This window comes from Episyrphus balteatus, chromosome 1, assembly GCF_945859705.1.
Source record: "Episyrphus balteatus chromosome 1, idEpiBalt1.1, whole genome shotgun sequence".
Lineage (NCBI taxonomy): Eukaryota > Metazoa > Arthropoda > Insecta > Diptera > Syrphidae > Episyrphus > Episyrphus balteatus.
The window spans coordinates 40,521,152-40,537,865 of NC_079134.1; the positions used below are offsets into that span (position 1 = coordinate 40,521,152).

The window sequence follows — 16,714 nt, forward strand, 5'->3', positions numbered from 1 at the left end:
GTGGCCAAGCCTTAAGCCATCATACAGCTGAAAATTTTTTAATTCACCTCAATAGAAGCCCTGTTGCTTTGGGTGGTGGCAAAGTACTACAAATAGTTTACTAGCGATTTTAAATGGAACGCAATTTCAACGAATTCAATACAAATCGTACCTATCTACTCGGGAAGAAGAACATGAGTAGATCATAGTACTAGATTAACCAAAACATCTACTATTAGTAGACTACCACCTCCAATGGAACAGGGCTAGTGTCAAAAATTTAACAGAAGTTAAATATTTGTTGACCCAATTCACACACGGCCTTAGGGTCAAGCGTTTAAAATCTTTTCGAAAGAAACAGGGCAATCTTAAAAGCACATAGAAAAAAAATCTACTACAGAATACATAGATATCAAAGTGCCTATCACTATTTTAGAACTAAAATGCAAAAACAACAACAACATAACAGAACTGTCATTCATGACAGTTTTGTAGTGTCACAAAAAATTCGTGGAGCAAAAAAAAAACCAAAACCAAAAAAAATTTCTACTTCGTGTTTTGTTTCCTAATCTGTAAAAATCTTGGTGAAAACTTTAATCCTAAAACAATTCAATCAATTAAAAAGAAAGATGTTCTAACACATTTTATACAAAACAAATCCCCAATCAATCAACTAATCAAATAACAAATACACACAATTAGATCTTGAAATGAGATTCTAATTGCGAAGTACAGAAGAAAAAAAAATCATTAAACAAAAATTTTTGCACGTACCTACATAAAAATTCTTTCATACAAATAAAAATTATAAATGAGAATGAGTATGAAATTCATTTGAGGATCTTTCTCTGTCTGGATGAGAAAATAAATGATATTTGGACAAGTGGACAACTGTCAATGAAATCTACGGTCAGTTATATGTTATCGCATGGATCCGGGGAGCCTGTAATGTCTCGTCCGGACTACGAACAGTGTGGCTATCATCACGGCTGTTTGCTGGTGCTTTTGCGTGGTATTGGCGATGCTAAGCCACGATCCCTGCAGCGGATATTCGATCGTGTTAGAAAAGTTAATAATGTAAAGATAACAGGTGGGTGTATTTTAAGTTTTTTTTTTTTGTTAATTACTTTGCTGATAAGTTTTTTTCTGTTTTTTAATTAATGAAAAACAAATAAGCAAACAAATATGTGTTGTTTGTTTCTTTGGAATTAAAAAGAAATTTTTAGTGAATGTGCTAATAGAACCGACCTATTTATCCAATTTCAAATTTTATTTTATGACTCTTCTTTCAGATTTGTGGTTTTCTCAGTTTTCCCATTCTAATTACAAACTTTTGCTTTATTTATTAGTAATTAGATTTTCAGTTTTCTTTACATTAATTTAGAGATGCCGCGAACATTGGTTTGGCCGAATACCGAATATTCGGCCTCGCTCCTCGGCCGAATATTCGGCCAAGGACTCTCAGAAAAAAACGTTGGTAATATCAAAAACTGTAAGCATACTTTGTATAAGAAAATATGTGGCTTAAAAAATTCCCAAAAACATCGTATTGTAACGATGAATAACTAAACTACTTTTAGGCCGTGTGCGAATTGCGTTAAAATGTTGGTTAAAATATGACGTTTGGTTAAAATTTGACACTAGCATGGTGAATAAAATAGGTTAAAATTTACCCAGCTGCGGAGCAGGGTAAAATTTGACACTAGTGGTTAAAATTTGACGTTTCTCAAGATAGAAAGATCAAGATAGATTTGAAATTATTTTTGTTATAATGCGTTGATATTTTAAGAAATGTTAAAAGTATTAATACAAAGTACTTCCACAAATTAATATTCATCTTGAAAAATTGAAAATCTACTAATTGTTTGTTTGTTTTTTATTTTTTATATTTCTATTTTGTTGGCAGCTGGTGAACTACGAATTAGTGTTAGAAGACTGAATTAATAAATTTCTTTTTGATCATAATGAAATGGGATTTATCGATAAAATAAAAAAAAAGTATGTGAAATTGAGAATTTCTTACATTTTCATACTAGAATATTTAACTTGATATATTTTCAACTGGGTTTTGTTAAAAAAAATAGTTAATTGAACATAAGAAAAACCATTTTTGAGGGTAATTTTGTTTTATCTTGAGGGAATTTTATTCAAAGTAGTACCAAGAAAAAAGTCCCATTTAATACATTTTAACCCAATTCGCACAGCAAAAAAATAAATTTGATCCCTTTTTTACCCAAACGTCAAATTTTAATCGTGGTAGAAATTTTAACCAACATTTTAACGCAATTCGCACACGGCCTAAGATAACTGTCTGAACACACTACCTACTACTGCAAAGGTAGAAGAAGACAAGGTATGATCATTAGGCCGTGTGTGAATTGCGTTAAATAGTTAACACCGTGTAAAATTTTTGACACTATTGAGGTGAACAAACAAATTTTAGCTATATGGCTTATTGTTTAGTATTTTTCTCTGCCTCTTTTTTGCCATGAAACTCCTTTTTACTAAAAAAAAAATCAAAACAAAACCATCTGCAAAAAAAATTTAACCTAATTTAACCTAATTTAACCAGGTCCCAGAGCCCATTAAATTTTTAAAACGTAAACATTTTTTATTCACCTCAATAAAATTTAACACGGTGTTAACTATTTAACGCAATTCACACACGGCCTTAGAGCCGCCATTTTACAAAATAGAGTAATAAGTTTTTGATTTTTAATTTGGCAAAGTCAGCAACAACAATTTCCAAGACAAATTTGTTTACAATAACAATTTCAATGGGCAGATGTCAAAAACTTAAGTAGCCATTTTTAAGTTTTGACAGTTCTCGATACAGAGTTTTTTCTAATGATCATACCTTCTCTTTTTATACCATGGACCCATACAAGTGGTGGTCAACACATACTACAAAATTTCCAATTTTGACAACATTTGCTAAAGTCTACCTTTCGTCTCCTGGGACAAGTGTTTACAGTAAAAGACAATTTTCCGAAGGAGGAATAGTCTACGAAGATAAACGTAATCGTTTACTACCAACAAATGCGGAACAAATAGTTTTCATTCACCACAACTGCCTTAGTAGATTATAAGTACTAAAATTACAATTTTTTAATAAAACACACATTTTGGTATAATAATTTATGTCTTTTTTCTTCTCCATTTGGTATTCGGTATTCGGCCGAATAGTTAAACTATTCGGCCGAATACCGAATACCAGAAAAATAAGCCGAATACCGAATAGTGGCCGAATGTTCGCGGCATCTCTACCTTAATTTGTTCTAACTAATTTTTGAGACAGGCAGTTTTGGATGAATTTTACTTCCTTTGAAAAAATTCGTTTCCTTTGGTATGAAAACAAGACATTTGGATAATCTACCTTATCATTACTAAGCTTTAACTATACAATTAATATTGCAAAGTAGTTTTATTTGGGTCATAAGTCAGCTATTACATGAAGCCTCAAGAGGCTTGACTCTTTTTTCTAATTTTCTTTTGATAATCATTCTGTGAGGCGCGTACTATTACACGATGCCTCTTGAGTCCAGGACTCAAATTTGACATTTCTCTTTTGATTTAAAATTTGTTGTTGTATTGCACCAAGAAGCAAAAAGAAATGAAAGAGAATGTTGAAAAAAGGAAAAGTGGAAAAAGAAACTTCAAAAAAGAGTCTCAGAATTCCGACCCACGACTCTGTGGTCGGATAATTTTTTGTTTCATCTTTTTTCTCTTTTGCACCCATTACGTTTGAAAAGAGGCGCGCCTCTTGAGGCTTCATGTAATAGCTGACTAACTATTTTTTTTTTGTTTTCTCTAGAATAACCGAGTTTATAATTTTCAATTTTAGGATTTTATTTTAAAATTACCGGCAAAACATTTTTTTGCGCCAAGTTCTTGGCTTACACTTCCTAGAAAAAATATAATCATTTTCCACCATTATTACAATCCAATAGAAGAGAATATTGATATCTGATAAAGAAGTTCCAGACAAATAAGTGGATTCATCAGAGTTTAATATTACGATAAGACAGCTAGTAGTTGTTTTATTAGTCTCAAGTTTTAATCTTATATAAAGAAGCGTTTGGATGAAGAAGGGGGTAAGTGACATTTGCAAAATTTCGAAATATAAGGACTTAAAGTTTTTTATTGAAATCTTTTTTCGTATTCCAATCTAAATAAAATTGAATAAAGAAAAATAATAGCTTTTTAATAATGTTACTTTTATTTCAATACAGTAGCTTGGTATATTTAAAAAAAAAAACAAAATTTTACAAAAAAACATCAGTTAACTGTTTCTCGCACAAAAAGCTTATTAGTATTTTTAAGAATAAAAGAGAGTTAATTAACAAAATTCATTCTGTTCGCATGGTTCCGATAAAGCTTTTTCATAAAAACAGTGGTGTTCCCATGGTATGAACATCATTTGTTCCTTTAAATTTTTTATTGTCTCAACAGAAAGCTGCTTTATCTTTTTTTTTTCTCGGACGAAAAAGTTTTTTTATTTCACCTAAAAAGTGCTGTTAACCCATTCTTCCACTCATATTATACGATTTTTAGTTGTTAGTAACCCTTTTATACCAAAAATTAAAGCGCTAAATAAGAAATAAGAATCGTAGCGTGACGTGGATTAGACGGAAATTTAAGTTTTCGCAAGGCGTCCTCATTAAAAAAAAAAACGAAAATCGAAAAAATGTCACTTACCCCCTTCTTCAGCCAAACGCTTCATTTACAAATAAGATGCGACAGGTACCTGAATTTAAGTTCTCAATGAATTGAGGAACTTGCATTAAGACGGGGCAGGTTCAAATTAAACTTTTTGTTAGAAATAAAAAAAAACTCTGCAAAATTATTTATTTGACGAATGTTTTAAAATGAGAGCATATTTTAACATTTTTTACCGACTTTCAAAAAGGAGGAGGTATTTAATTCTTCTGTATTTTTGAACCAATTTTGATAATTTTGTTTTGGAAAGCTGGTGCCTGCAGTGTTGTCCCATTTCAATTTCGTTTAGTTCTGCCTATAGAAACTATGAGAAAAAAACATAAAACCCAGTTTTGAGCCATTAAAGTCGGTTTTGTTTTTTTATTGAAATGAATATTTAATATCATGACATTTTTAAACAATCGTAAACTAATCATTTTGCAAAGAGTTTTTTTTTTAATCTCGCACAAAAAGTTAAATTTGGACTTGCCTTCTTTTGATGCAAAGTCCTCAATTTGCCGGCTCTGATTGGTTTGAGCCAAAAAAAAAAAACCTAAACTTCACCCAAATTTTTATGGCATCTGAAGCCTATAAAAATTCAGAACTTAAGAACAGGTGGTCTGCGTTGAACCAAGTAAAACGCACTTATAGATTTTTGTTTGTGCTTTTGATAAAATGGAAAATCGCAAAATATTTCGTACGCTTTGAAGAAACTTGACGTTTTCCTCTCTATTTAAACGCAAGAAAGTAGGGGATAGTATTTTCCAACTGTTGATATTATAAGAAGAAAAATAAAATTTACGTGCATTCAATTAGTTTAATGCTATAAAATGAAACCCAGCCGAGTTTTTAAAGCATTAAAAAAATAGCAGAAAAAACAGGTTTAGCTCCAAAGCAATAAAATTCCAAAAAAGTCTTGTCGTTTTCCTTCACAGTACTAAAATTACTCCGGAATAAAGAATTTTAACACTTCTTGAGGAAACATACAAACTTAAAAATTAAAAATAAATATGAAGAACTACAAGTCTACAAGTATAATCTCAGCGAATAATAATTTGAAAGGTATTTTTTTTACAAAAACATTTTTGTGTGGATTATTGAAGTTTGAACGATATGAAATCATTCCAAAAAATTAATAAGACATGAATAAGTATCCTCATCTTATTTGATATTGATCACGAAAATTTTGAATTGCCGATTAAAAAAAAAAATAAACACAAAACTTCCATCTATGTAATATCCCAAGGCAAAAATGCATCCCGTTTAGATGGGAAGGGAAATACATATTGTTAAAATTGAATTAAAATAAAAAATAATTAAAAATCAACCACAATACTTACAATACCATGTTATAGCGTTTTTAAAACTCAGAAATCTATTTCTTATTAAAATTTTATGAAGGGCTTGTTTGAAAATATCTAAATGTTTCCTTTCAAGTAAGCTACTGATAATCTGGAACATTTGACTTTGTTTACATATTTTTGAGAAATTCCAATTTTTCAAATCGGCTGTTTTGATCGCAGTAATGTTCTAATGAATCAACGACGTTTCAATGGTGATGCCATCTTCCATAGCAGATCTTTTATTCACCAAATAAACTTACATTTGTTAAATATTTTATAAATAAAAAATATTTTTTGTAAAATTTGGGTGAATTTATCAATTTGCAAAACAAATTTAAAATTATTTTGTTATCATTTGAAAAGTTAATATGGAATTTAATTAAATTACTTTTTAAAAAAATACTTGTCTTATTTACACACTTCGAAATGATGTTTAGTCCGGCTAAATGAATGAAATATGTTGGGTACCTAGATTTGCGGTTGATTATATAGAGCGTTTACAAAGCGTTTGAAGCATGTCTCTCCATTTTCAGGATTTCAGGTTTTCAATTCGGTTATTTAATACAATATCGGCGGATGCTTTGTCGAACATACAAAACAAAACGAAAGTAACGCCTTGTTCTGCAAACTTGGTCCCAAAAAAAAAAGAAGAGGTTTCAGTTTAAAACTTATTGTGCGGGAAGGATAATATAAAATAAAAGAGCATGATAGTGGTTTTTTTATATTTAATTTTTTCACTTTAAATAAATGTGTTTCATTTCGTTCGGAAAGATATTTTTTTAAATTAAAATTGCAGGTTTCGCTAGGCTAAAGATACAGTTATATTCAAACTTTTAACAACTATTAATGAAGGTTTTGAATGAATAACAATAACTAGTGTTTGTTACCAATTTTGTCGAAACAGCTGTTTTTTTTACTAAAAAACCTAATGTCGTAAAATTGGCCCATTCCTTTATTTACCCATTTCAAAAAGTCTGAAATTTTACTCATTAAACGTTAATGATTTCTGATTTGTATGGTTATATGGAAAGTCTTTAAAACCTGTATTTGAACTTTTTTTTAATATATCGATTTAATTTTTTTATGTAAGTAAACTACACACTCTCAGAATCATTGCCCTTATACAATACCTTGCCATATTATTAGGCCCAAGTTAATTAAATACAATTTTTTGCTTCATGTTGCTGAATTTTTAAAGTTTTTGTCGAAATATCTTAAATATTTTTTGTCTCATTCCCTTAAAAAAAGTTAAAGAATTCATAAATGTTGATAAAAAATAACGTGCAAAAGGGAATAAGCTCCAAAAGAGGTTTTCTATGGAATTCATGACCGGAAAATTTCCAGACGGATATGTTTCCAAATTTTTTTTAGTCAATCCGTATCTACAAGATAAGTGTAAGTAAATGAGACAAACAAAATTTAAGATACTTCAACAAAAACTTTAAAAATTCAGCAACATGAAAAATTGTATTTGTATCTATTGTTTTCAAGCACTTGATTTTTTTTTTTTTCAAAAACAAAACTTTCTATTTCAACCACAGATTCCGGAGTAAGTCGTGATATTTGGCTGCGTTACATACATGACCATCCTGTTGAAAACAATGACTGGGGTGATTTTCAAACCCACAGACGTCTGCTGGGACTCATCACAATTGGCAAATTCGAAAAACAATCCGAATTGGATGAACTCTGTCGTCAGCATGAATCCCTAAAAGCCACATACATGACAACCCTTTATGATTCCCGTGCGATTCTTTTCGGACCTGCAGCACCAACAACATCCAATCAAGATGAAAACGAGGTACAACCTTCTTCAATTAAACTTCAAGACGAATTTACAACGCCAACAAATTTCAAAAGCCTTGCATTCCTATATCGTGAAAATGATCCATGCGTTGACTTGGAAACCCACATCATGGACTTTGCCAATTCACTCTTTTGGGTTCTCGAAGCTAAACGATCAGATAGATCTCGTGAAAAAGTTGAAAAGATACAACTTCTTCATGCCCCTTTTGAGAAACGTGATTTTGTTGGTATCGATTTAGATTCACGAAATGGGCGAAAGCGATGTATGGGCCGTGTTACTAAGAACCTAGCCGATCTATCACTACAAGCAGGCCTAATAGCCGACGCATTAAATCTCTATCACAATGCTATTGAAACTCTACGTGCCATAAACGATTCATTGTGGGTTGGTGCTTCAGAAGAGGGCCTCTGTGCTGCCTCTTCCATTCTTCTATTCCCCCAACTAAGAGAAATCGAAGCCTTGCATCGAAATGCTAGCCTCCAAGAAGGCAATGCTTCGCCATTAAAATCAACTCCAGAAAAATGGCGTGCCAGTGATCTTACCAAGAAAGTCATTCTCGAGCATCAAAATTCAAATGAACCCCCACACATTGCCTCCAATTCGTCATCGACTTCGTCAGTGTCATCACTATTGACTTCATCATCCTCAAATTCATCATCACTCTCATCGTCTGCATCAATTGCAGGACGAGGTGATCTTCCTGCCTCCATCCTCAAACCCAACGACATAACTGAACATTATCGTCGAGCTATCATAAATTACAGTAAATACAGACATGCAGCTGTAGTGGAAACTGAAGCCGCCTTAAAGGCAGCTCGCATTTGCATCGAACAGAATAAGAATTTAGATGTGACAATGTTTTTGCAAAATATTCTTGCAATCAATTTGAATATGAGCGATCAGGATCGTGTCAAACGGTTCGAAGTCATAACTGATTTGTATCAACAGATTGGATATCGACGAAAAGCTGCCTTCTTTCAACGAATGGCAGCTTGGAAGCATGTCGCTTGTGGCCATCAGAATCCCGAATGGGCACAAAATTATCGGCTAATGTTGGAGAGTTTTCCTGGGTACTTGTTGTCATTGGATCCTTTGGAAGTAATTGAAAATAATTCTGGGTGGCCAGCATTGCAAATTGAACAGTTGCAATCTTTGATAAAAGCTGCAGGTCGATTGGGTCATTCGGCTTTGGCTACACGTCACATGACATTTCTATTGCAAACGCAGTGGGATAATATGTCGTCAGCGGAACAAAGTAAAATGGCTCAGGATTTACAGGTAAGAGTGTGAGATTAGATTTTATGAAGGAATTTTATTAATTTTCTTTTCCAGAAACTAAGTGCTCAATGTGAAGGTTCACCGGTGCCACTGGTGCTAGAAAATGGTACTGTAATACCTCCTGCAAATTTGACAGATATTCCCTACTGTTTGGAGTTGACACTCAAAGACCTACCCTCGCACTTGCGACCCCAGCAAATCAAAGTGATCAAAGTCGATAGTGGTCCATTTTTATTTACGCCAATTCATTTTAGTTCAATCGATCGAAGGGAAAAAAAGAAGGATAAAAATAAAATTTGTAAGCTTTATTTTACTTAAATTCGAAATCGAAACTAAAATTTTATTTTATAGCATTTTTCTGGGTCCAAAATGACCTTTCTGAGATCACAATCAAAGTACGCAATCCGCTACCCTTCGAACTACAAATTTGTGATATGCGACTACTGACCAATGGTATAGTCTTTGAATCTCTACCGCAGACAGTGAAGCTTCAGCCATCAGTTCCCACACCCATAACACTCCATGGAACTCCAATCGAAGTGGGTCAGTTAGAAATTCAAGGCTACAGTACCCACACTTTGGGTGTTAAATCGAATTGCCGCCTGAAACATATGCGCAATCGTAACTTTCCTCAAAACTATCTTATTGATGTTATCCCAGCATTGCCGCGAATTAGTGTTAAGACATCACTTCCACAAACGGCTACATTTTGTACTCTGGCCAATTCAGAAACGGTTATAACATCTGCTAGTCTAACTCTGTACAATGGAGAGACATCAATTTGTACAATAACAATTATCAATGATAGTCCTCTGCCGGTGGAGCACTTGGAAATGGTTATCAGTTCGAATGTTGATCAAGCAGCTCAATCGAGAATATTTCATATTGACGAGGAGGAGTTGCAATCTCGATTGCCTATTCCACCAAAGAGTACAATTGATTTTCCTGTTCGTATATTTGGTGATGCAGATTTTATATGTCCCACAATTAGTGGACGTGCTGCTTCGGTACATTCTGGAGCAACAAACTATGGTGGTGGTGGACATCATCATGATGGTCCACAATCACTCGGTTATTCAAATGTCTCATCATCGGGTCATGCGAGTTTGCCGAGTCGAGTGAGTTCGCCAACGCCACAACATTATTCTTCTTCGAATGCTGGTGCTGGTGCTGCGGGTCGGCGCAACGATATGCAAACATCGAGTTTTCGTTCCTCTCATTCCGGTGGTCATTCATCGTTAGCCACACTAAGCCTTCCACAACCGTCCAATATTAATGTGGGTCATCATGTCGAGGCTCAGTTTCGTATGAAATATTCGGGTGGTGATGCAATGCGCGAAGGCTATTGCCGGCAATGTGCAATATCATTTAATGTCGAATTATTGCCAAGTGCTCAAATAACTAGTTGGGATGTATTGCCAGCTGAAATGTAAGTTGCATGATGTTTCTATTTTTAATGTTTCATGAAATAATTTTCTTTTTTTGTTTTTCTTTAAGACCTTCGCAATTTTATCTTGTACTAGATGTATCGAATTTAACTGCTCAAGAAATGTCGCTCAACTATACAAATAATAAAAATATTCTAATAGAGGCTAAGGAAAGCTGTAGGGTACCAATACCAGTGGATAGGTGTTCATTGGAGAGTCTATGTAAAAATGAAGAGCAATCAAAAGAACCAGGTACGTAGTATATGAATTTTATCATTTCAGTCCAAATGCTAATCTAAAATGCATGGAACATCCGGAGATATGTTTAATTATTGCCGTCGTCAGTTTTTATTTTGTCCGTGAGTAGATATACAGTCAAACTTCTTTATAACGAACCTTCAAGGGAACAAAAAATTGCTTCGTTATAAAGAAGTTTTATAAAAAATTCGTTATATAGAAAATTTATTTTTTAATACTGCATGTGTTCTTTTAAAATAATATAGTACAAAAAAGAACTCATCTTAAGGAAATTTATTCATTTATATTTTTTAGTTAAAACATATCAACTTTGAAATTGAACATGCACATGAATCATAACTTTAAAATTTTTAGTTAATTCTTTAACATTGTTGATAGTGTACTAAACGACACATCAAATTTTTCAGCCACATACTTTTCTTTTCTCCACTTTTAATTTTATCAATATTCTCTCATAGTGAAATAGCCTTGTGATTGGCTAACTTAAAATGTAAACTCAAACGAACGATTCACCTGTCTATATGCGTACAATTTCTAAAACACATGTACCCTTTTTCATGCATCCAAACATACATACATACAATAACTTTAAGAAAATTCTTGCCAAAACGGGGAGTTCCCTTTTAAAACTCGGTATACAAATCTAGTGAGCTTTTTTTCAAATTTGAAAATTGACATTTCGTTATAAAGAAACGAATTTGCTCTTGGGTCAAAAAAAATTAGTTCTTTATAAAGAGAATTTCGTTATAGGGAACTTCGTTATAAAGAAACTAATTCGTATGGAATGTTTTTTAAGGGGAAGGGGAACGAAATGAAATTCGCTATAGAGAAAATTACGTTATAAAGAAGTTCGTTATAAAGAAGTTTGACTGTATATAAATGTGGGACATATAAATGTAGGACATATAAATGTGGGGCTCTTCCAACCAACAAATCTGCTTTCACAAAGTCCTGCGGAAAGCATAGCTACATATATAAAAAAAAAAATAAAAACTAGTTGGACCGACAGCACTTTAACCCCCTCCACCTCCCAATCATAACTAATTTCACATTAAACTTATCTAGCAATTTATCAGTGTCCAAGTTAAGTGTTGTAGGTAGCTTTCTGTTGAAACTTCTTAATGATTCCGTGATTTTCAAAAAATTCACTGCATAAAATCATACTTATTAAGGGTGATAGGCACCTTAAGGATTTGGCCTCAACCAACAAGCTCTATAGCCTGCTCTATCCTAAACTAGTCTCCTTTTATCTGCATGCGCCACCTTCGACGAGATCTACCTCTACTGTTCCGTCCCTTTTGGTTAGAATCAAAAACTTTCCGGTTCGGAGCATTGTTGTCCATGCAAGCCACACGACCCAGCCATCTCAGTTGCCTCCCCTTTACTCGTTTGTCTAGGTTAGTGTTTTTGTAGAATCCGTACAGTTGGTTGTTGTATCTTTTCCTCCAATCATCATGAATGCATACGGGGCCAAAAATCGCCCTAAGAAATTTTCTCTCTAAACAATCCAGAGGGTTTTCATCTGCCTTCGTAAAAATCTATGCCTCTGCACCATATAGTATAACTGGGATGATAAGAGGGAAAGGGATACTTTAGTTGCTCAAGTAAGAAAGAGCTTTGCTTATTCATCGCCTTCTCAAAACCTTCCATTTCCATTTTAATTTCGCGTCGAGATTCATCCAAAGATATTTCAATCGATAATCGCAAGTCGCCATATTTTTTTTATATTCATTGACATAATTTGGAGCATTTTGTAAAAAAAATATACACAGTTGAACCTAAAATAATACCTTGTTCTATCCCAGACATTATTTAATAAAATAATTAAAAAATATCTATACCATCATCTCCGTAATATCTCCACCAGAATTATATTAGAAAGAATACATTTTAAAAGCATTTGAGTCTAAGGTTAGCCTACTTTTTATAAGTTATAGTACAACCAACGATTTGATATATTATGTTATCCCCTTTTCCATTGCCGAAGCACCATTTACACCATTAATGAGGGTATATTAGAGAGTCCTAAGTTGCAGATCAGCACTCAATGTATGTTTTATCCGATGTTTAAAGGAAATTGATTCTCTATGCCCACAGTCGTTCTTTGAGTTTAACTGCATAATTTGTAAACTTGATGGATAAGTTGGTCGGTTTTTTTATTCAATTTTGTTTCTCTTCAAGAGATCCCAGTTATCTATTGCTTTAACCTTTTTTACTTGCTCTATAGGGCAAGTATTGGTTTCGTGTAGAAAAAAAAAATCGAGGTTTTAATCAAAACCAACATTACGATGATGGAGTAGATCAAAAAAGTGGTTTTCGTCATGCCGTCCGTCGGTCTGTGCGTGTGTGCGTCTGTGCGTCCATCTGTACATCGAGCTAGGGCCTAAACGGATGGATGGATTTGCTTGAAACTTGGTACAGATGATTTTTACGTAATTCCCTAGACCCGTTTTTTTTATTTTTTTAATATCTCCATTTTAACGCATACCTCCCATATAACGTTTTCGAGGTATTGCAAATTTCTCGAAAACGGCTCTAACGATTTCGATCAAATTTGGTGTGCGGAATAGATTCCAACAAAACTGCGTTTTTAGTTTTTCTCAAAAAATGCGGAGAACGGAAATATGGCGTTGCCGTTTTTCAAAAATTGACATATTTTTTAAGTTCATATATTTCATTAAAGCATTAGTTATTTTATTTAAAATTTACAGAGATCATTAAGCATAAAATGTTTAAAAAAAATATTTTTAAAAACGTTTTTGAAAAAAAATTTTTTTTTAATTTAATTTAACTTTTGATTTTTTTTTTTTTTTTGATTTTTTTTTCTACAAAATCTTAAATTTCCAATAGATATTTAAGATAAAGATACTGTGAACTACAAGAGCAAGTACGTGCGACCCAGTCGTGCATTTTATTTTACCTATTCTGAAGCTAGACCCGTACAATATTTATCTTAACATTCTCGGATGAAACTTATTACCTATACCATATTTCCACTTTTCAACGTTTAAAATAGAGGCAAACTTATTGGACTAGATAATTCAAATTTCTTATTGGGTTGGTGATAAAACCGATACTTACACAGACGACCGAGTTTTTTAAATTCTTTTTAGATAAAACGATGAATTGTAAGAAAAGGTAAATTTTCTGTAATTTAAGTTAGTTAAACCTCTCCTTATTATATCTACTTTGGAAAAGATTGACTTTGCAGACCTGAAATTTGGTTTTTCTGTCCACGATATATTATTAAGTCTAACCCCTTAGTGCTCCTCTCAAAGGTAACTCTTCTTGCACCAATATCTTAATTAGCCACAGCCCTAGTTTAACTAAATATCAGTCTCTTTTTCTTTCCTAAACATTGTAACGTGTTTTTATAAAAATTTCGGAAGTAAAATCGTATCTCTCTCACGCAAAGCTGTTTTGGAATATCCCGAATCATTCTCTACAAAATTGCCAATTGTCTCTTTTTGATTAAAAAATATTTTATGTTAATTTTCGGCTTTCTAGCAGAATCTTGCTTCCTTAGCATGCAAAAACTTCTAGAACTAATTCCCGAATGAAACCAATCGAAAAAATTCATTTTTTATGGCTGTATTCTAAGAAATTTCACTTATTTCCTCAACTTAGGTAAAAACAGAACTGTACAAAAACTTTAAATGTAGAAAAAAATAGCTTTACTTGCACTGAATCAATGCCCCTAATATTAAATCTAAAAAGCTGAAGATGTTTCTTGTCTCTAAGGATCATCTAGAAAGTAAAATTCAATTATGTACCTATTTATAAATTTATATAAATTGCATTTATAATTTAGTTGTGAAAACATTCAATTTTGTTTCTATTTTCCTTTCAGTTCATATGAATATGCATATGAATCCACAACCTTCATATAGTGATAAAATTAGTAAATTGTGCTCGGATCATATAGCCGAACGAGTTAATATAAGTTGGCTTTTGACTGGAACAGAAATTCAGGGAATAGCATCTTTAAAAGGAATCACACTTACTCCTGCCATGATTGATTTAACAACAGTTGCACCACTAGAATGGAGTAAGTTTTAAAAAAAAAAAAATAATTACAATTAACTTATCTGTTTTTTTTTTTTTTTTTATTAATTTCAAGCTGTTGCAATTCAAAATACTCCAGTGGAGCCGCAATCTGAAGTTGTTTGTACAGCTGGCCATAGTTTAACTTTAAGTATAACAGTGTGTAATCAATCAGTTACACCATTAAAACATTTAGCTTTGACAATACAATTTTATCAAGACTATAAAAATGGAATTGATAATTACAACTTGGATGTTGTAATGTCTGGACCACATCAGTAAGTATATTTTTTTTTTATCTTTTATAAAGAAAACATCTGTAATATTTATTCTTTTTGTTTTATAGAACATCAATTCCATTATTAGAAAAAAATGAAAAAGCACATCATGAGTGCACAGTCATCTTTTTTACTCCTGGTATTTATAAAACAAACATCCAATGTCGATCGCTGCCAACTCAAGATAGACCAATTTTACCGCCAGCATCGATGGCTGTGGGAGATGGTCGGCCCGAGCAATCAGCATACCAAAATTTCGCCAGTTACCATGAAAGTCAGCAACATGCATGGAAATTCATTCCGCCAATTGAGGTGACAGTTCTTGAGCAATAATTTGTGATGATTATAATCTATATACTTTGTTCTTTAATTTTTATTACTATTTTTTGTTTTTTAAATAATTATCCCAATAGTTTACTCAAATTTTGTAAATAAATCATAAAACAATGATTTTTATTATTTTAGTTTAAGATGTTATAATATTTAATGGGAAAAGTTAATTCTTTTCAAAAACAAAATAAATAAATCAAATCCCAATATCCTGAGCTTATAAGTACATACTCTTTTTAATAAAAACTATAAATAAATAAGATTATTTCTTTACCTTATTATCAAATAGAAAAAAAAATAAAATAAACTATATTATAATATTGTTGCTATTTTTATGAATTTTTGTTAATAATAAAAAAAATACTCCATGGTTAAAAACCTATTTTATCTTTTTTTTTTTATTCTTACTCATTTTATTTTTTTTTTTTAATTCAAAATAACAGAAATGATAACGCAATTAGCTAAATATATATTTTTATATTGCGAAAATAACTAAATAACAAAATAACTATACAGACAAAAAAATTAATATACCTATATAGATACCTAAAACAAAAAATGATATTCATTGAAATGCTTAAAATAATAATAATAAATAAATTAATAGAAATAAAGTTGATTTTGAATTGTGCGTATTTGGAAATAATGGCGTTTATATAATCTTATTATGAGACATTTATTTGTCTGTTAAATAGAAATGTATAATTAAGGCAAACAAAAAAGATATATTATAGAAGGAACATGTTATTGGAAATAATAAAAACAAATATTAAAATAAACATATTATAATAAAATGCAATAAGGGAAAGTTATAAAATAATGTGTTTTTTTATTTAAAACGAACTAATAAATAGGCAGAGCTAAAAATGGGACTTGGTTCTTTGCTGCTTTTATCTGTTGTTGTTATTTTACGATCCATAACTAGTGGCAATATTAATGGACTCGTTTGGGGTTTTTAAATAAAAAGCCAGGAAAAAAAATTAAGGTAGGCTGCGTTTGGGATAACACAATCGGGTGAGAACTAAATGACATATTTGAAGCAATCTTCCAGTAGAAAGCTTTCGGGAATTTGTACCTGGACTACGACCTAATATTGGTTCTTCTTTTTTTATTTGAACTACGTGTGTTTTATGCAGAACTGGTTTGTCAAAGTCAATGACAGCTTGTAGATCATAATCACAATTTCGTACCTTTCTCTAGAATTTAAGTTTTCAACTTTCAGAAATGATATTTTCAGATTTGGATTGGTAAATGTCTACAAAGGTGGTATCA

General features: G+C 32.0%; 1 protein-coding gene across 1 annotated transcript; it reads left to right on the forward strand.

Annotated features, from left to right (window-relative positions):
* Positions 1-476: 476 nt before the first annotated feature.
* Positions 477-15,562, forward strand: LOC129921243 (protein brunelleschi). Its single transcript, XM_056002974.1, has 8 exons — positions 477-1,069; positions 7,562-9,105; positions 9,160-9,403; positions 9,457-10,534; positions 10,603-10,784; positions 14,641-14,838; positions 14,911-15,112; positions 15,181-15,562. The coding sequence occupies exons 1-8, from the start codon at positions 877-879 to the stop codon at positions 15,443-15,445; spliced, it is 3,906 nt and encodes a 1,301-aa protein (XP_055858949.1). The 5' UTR covers positions 477-876; the 3' UTR covers positions 15,446-15,562.
* The last annotated feature ends 1,152 nt before the right edge of the window (positions 15,563-16,714 follow it).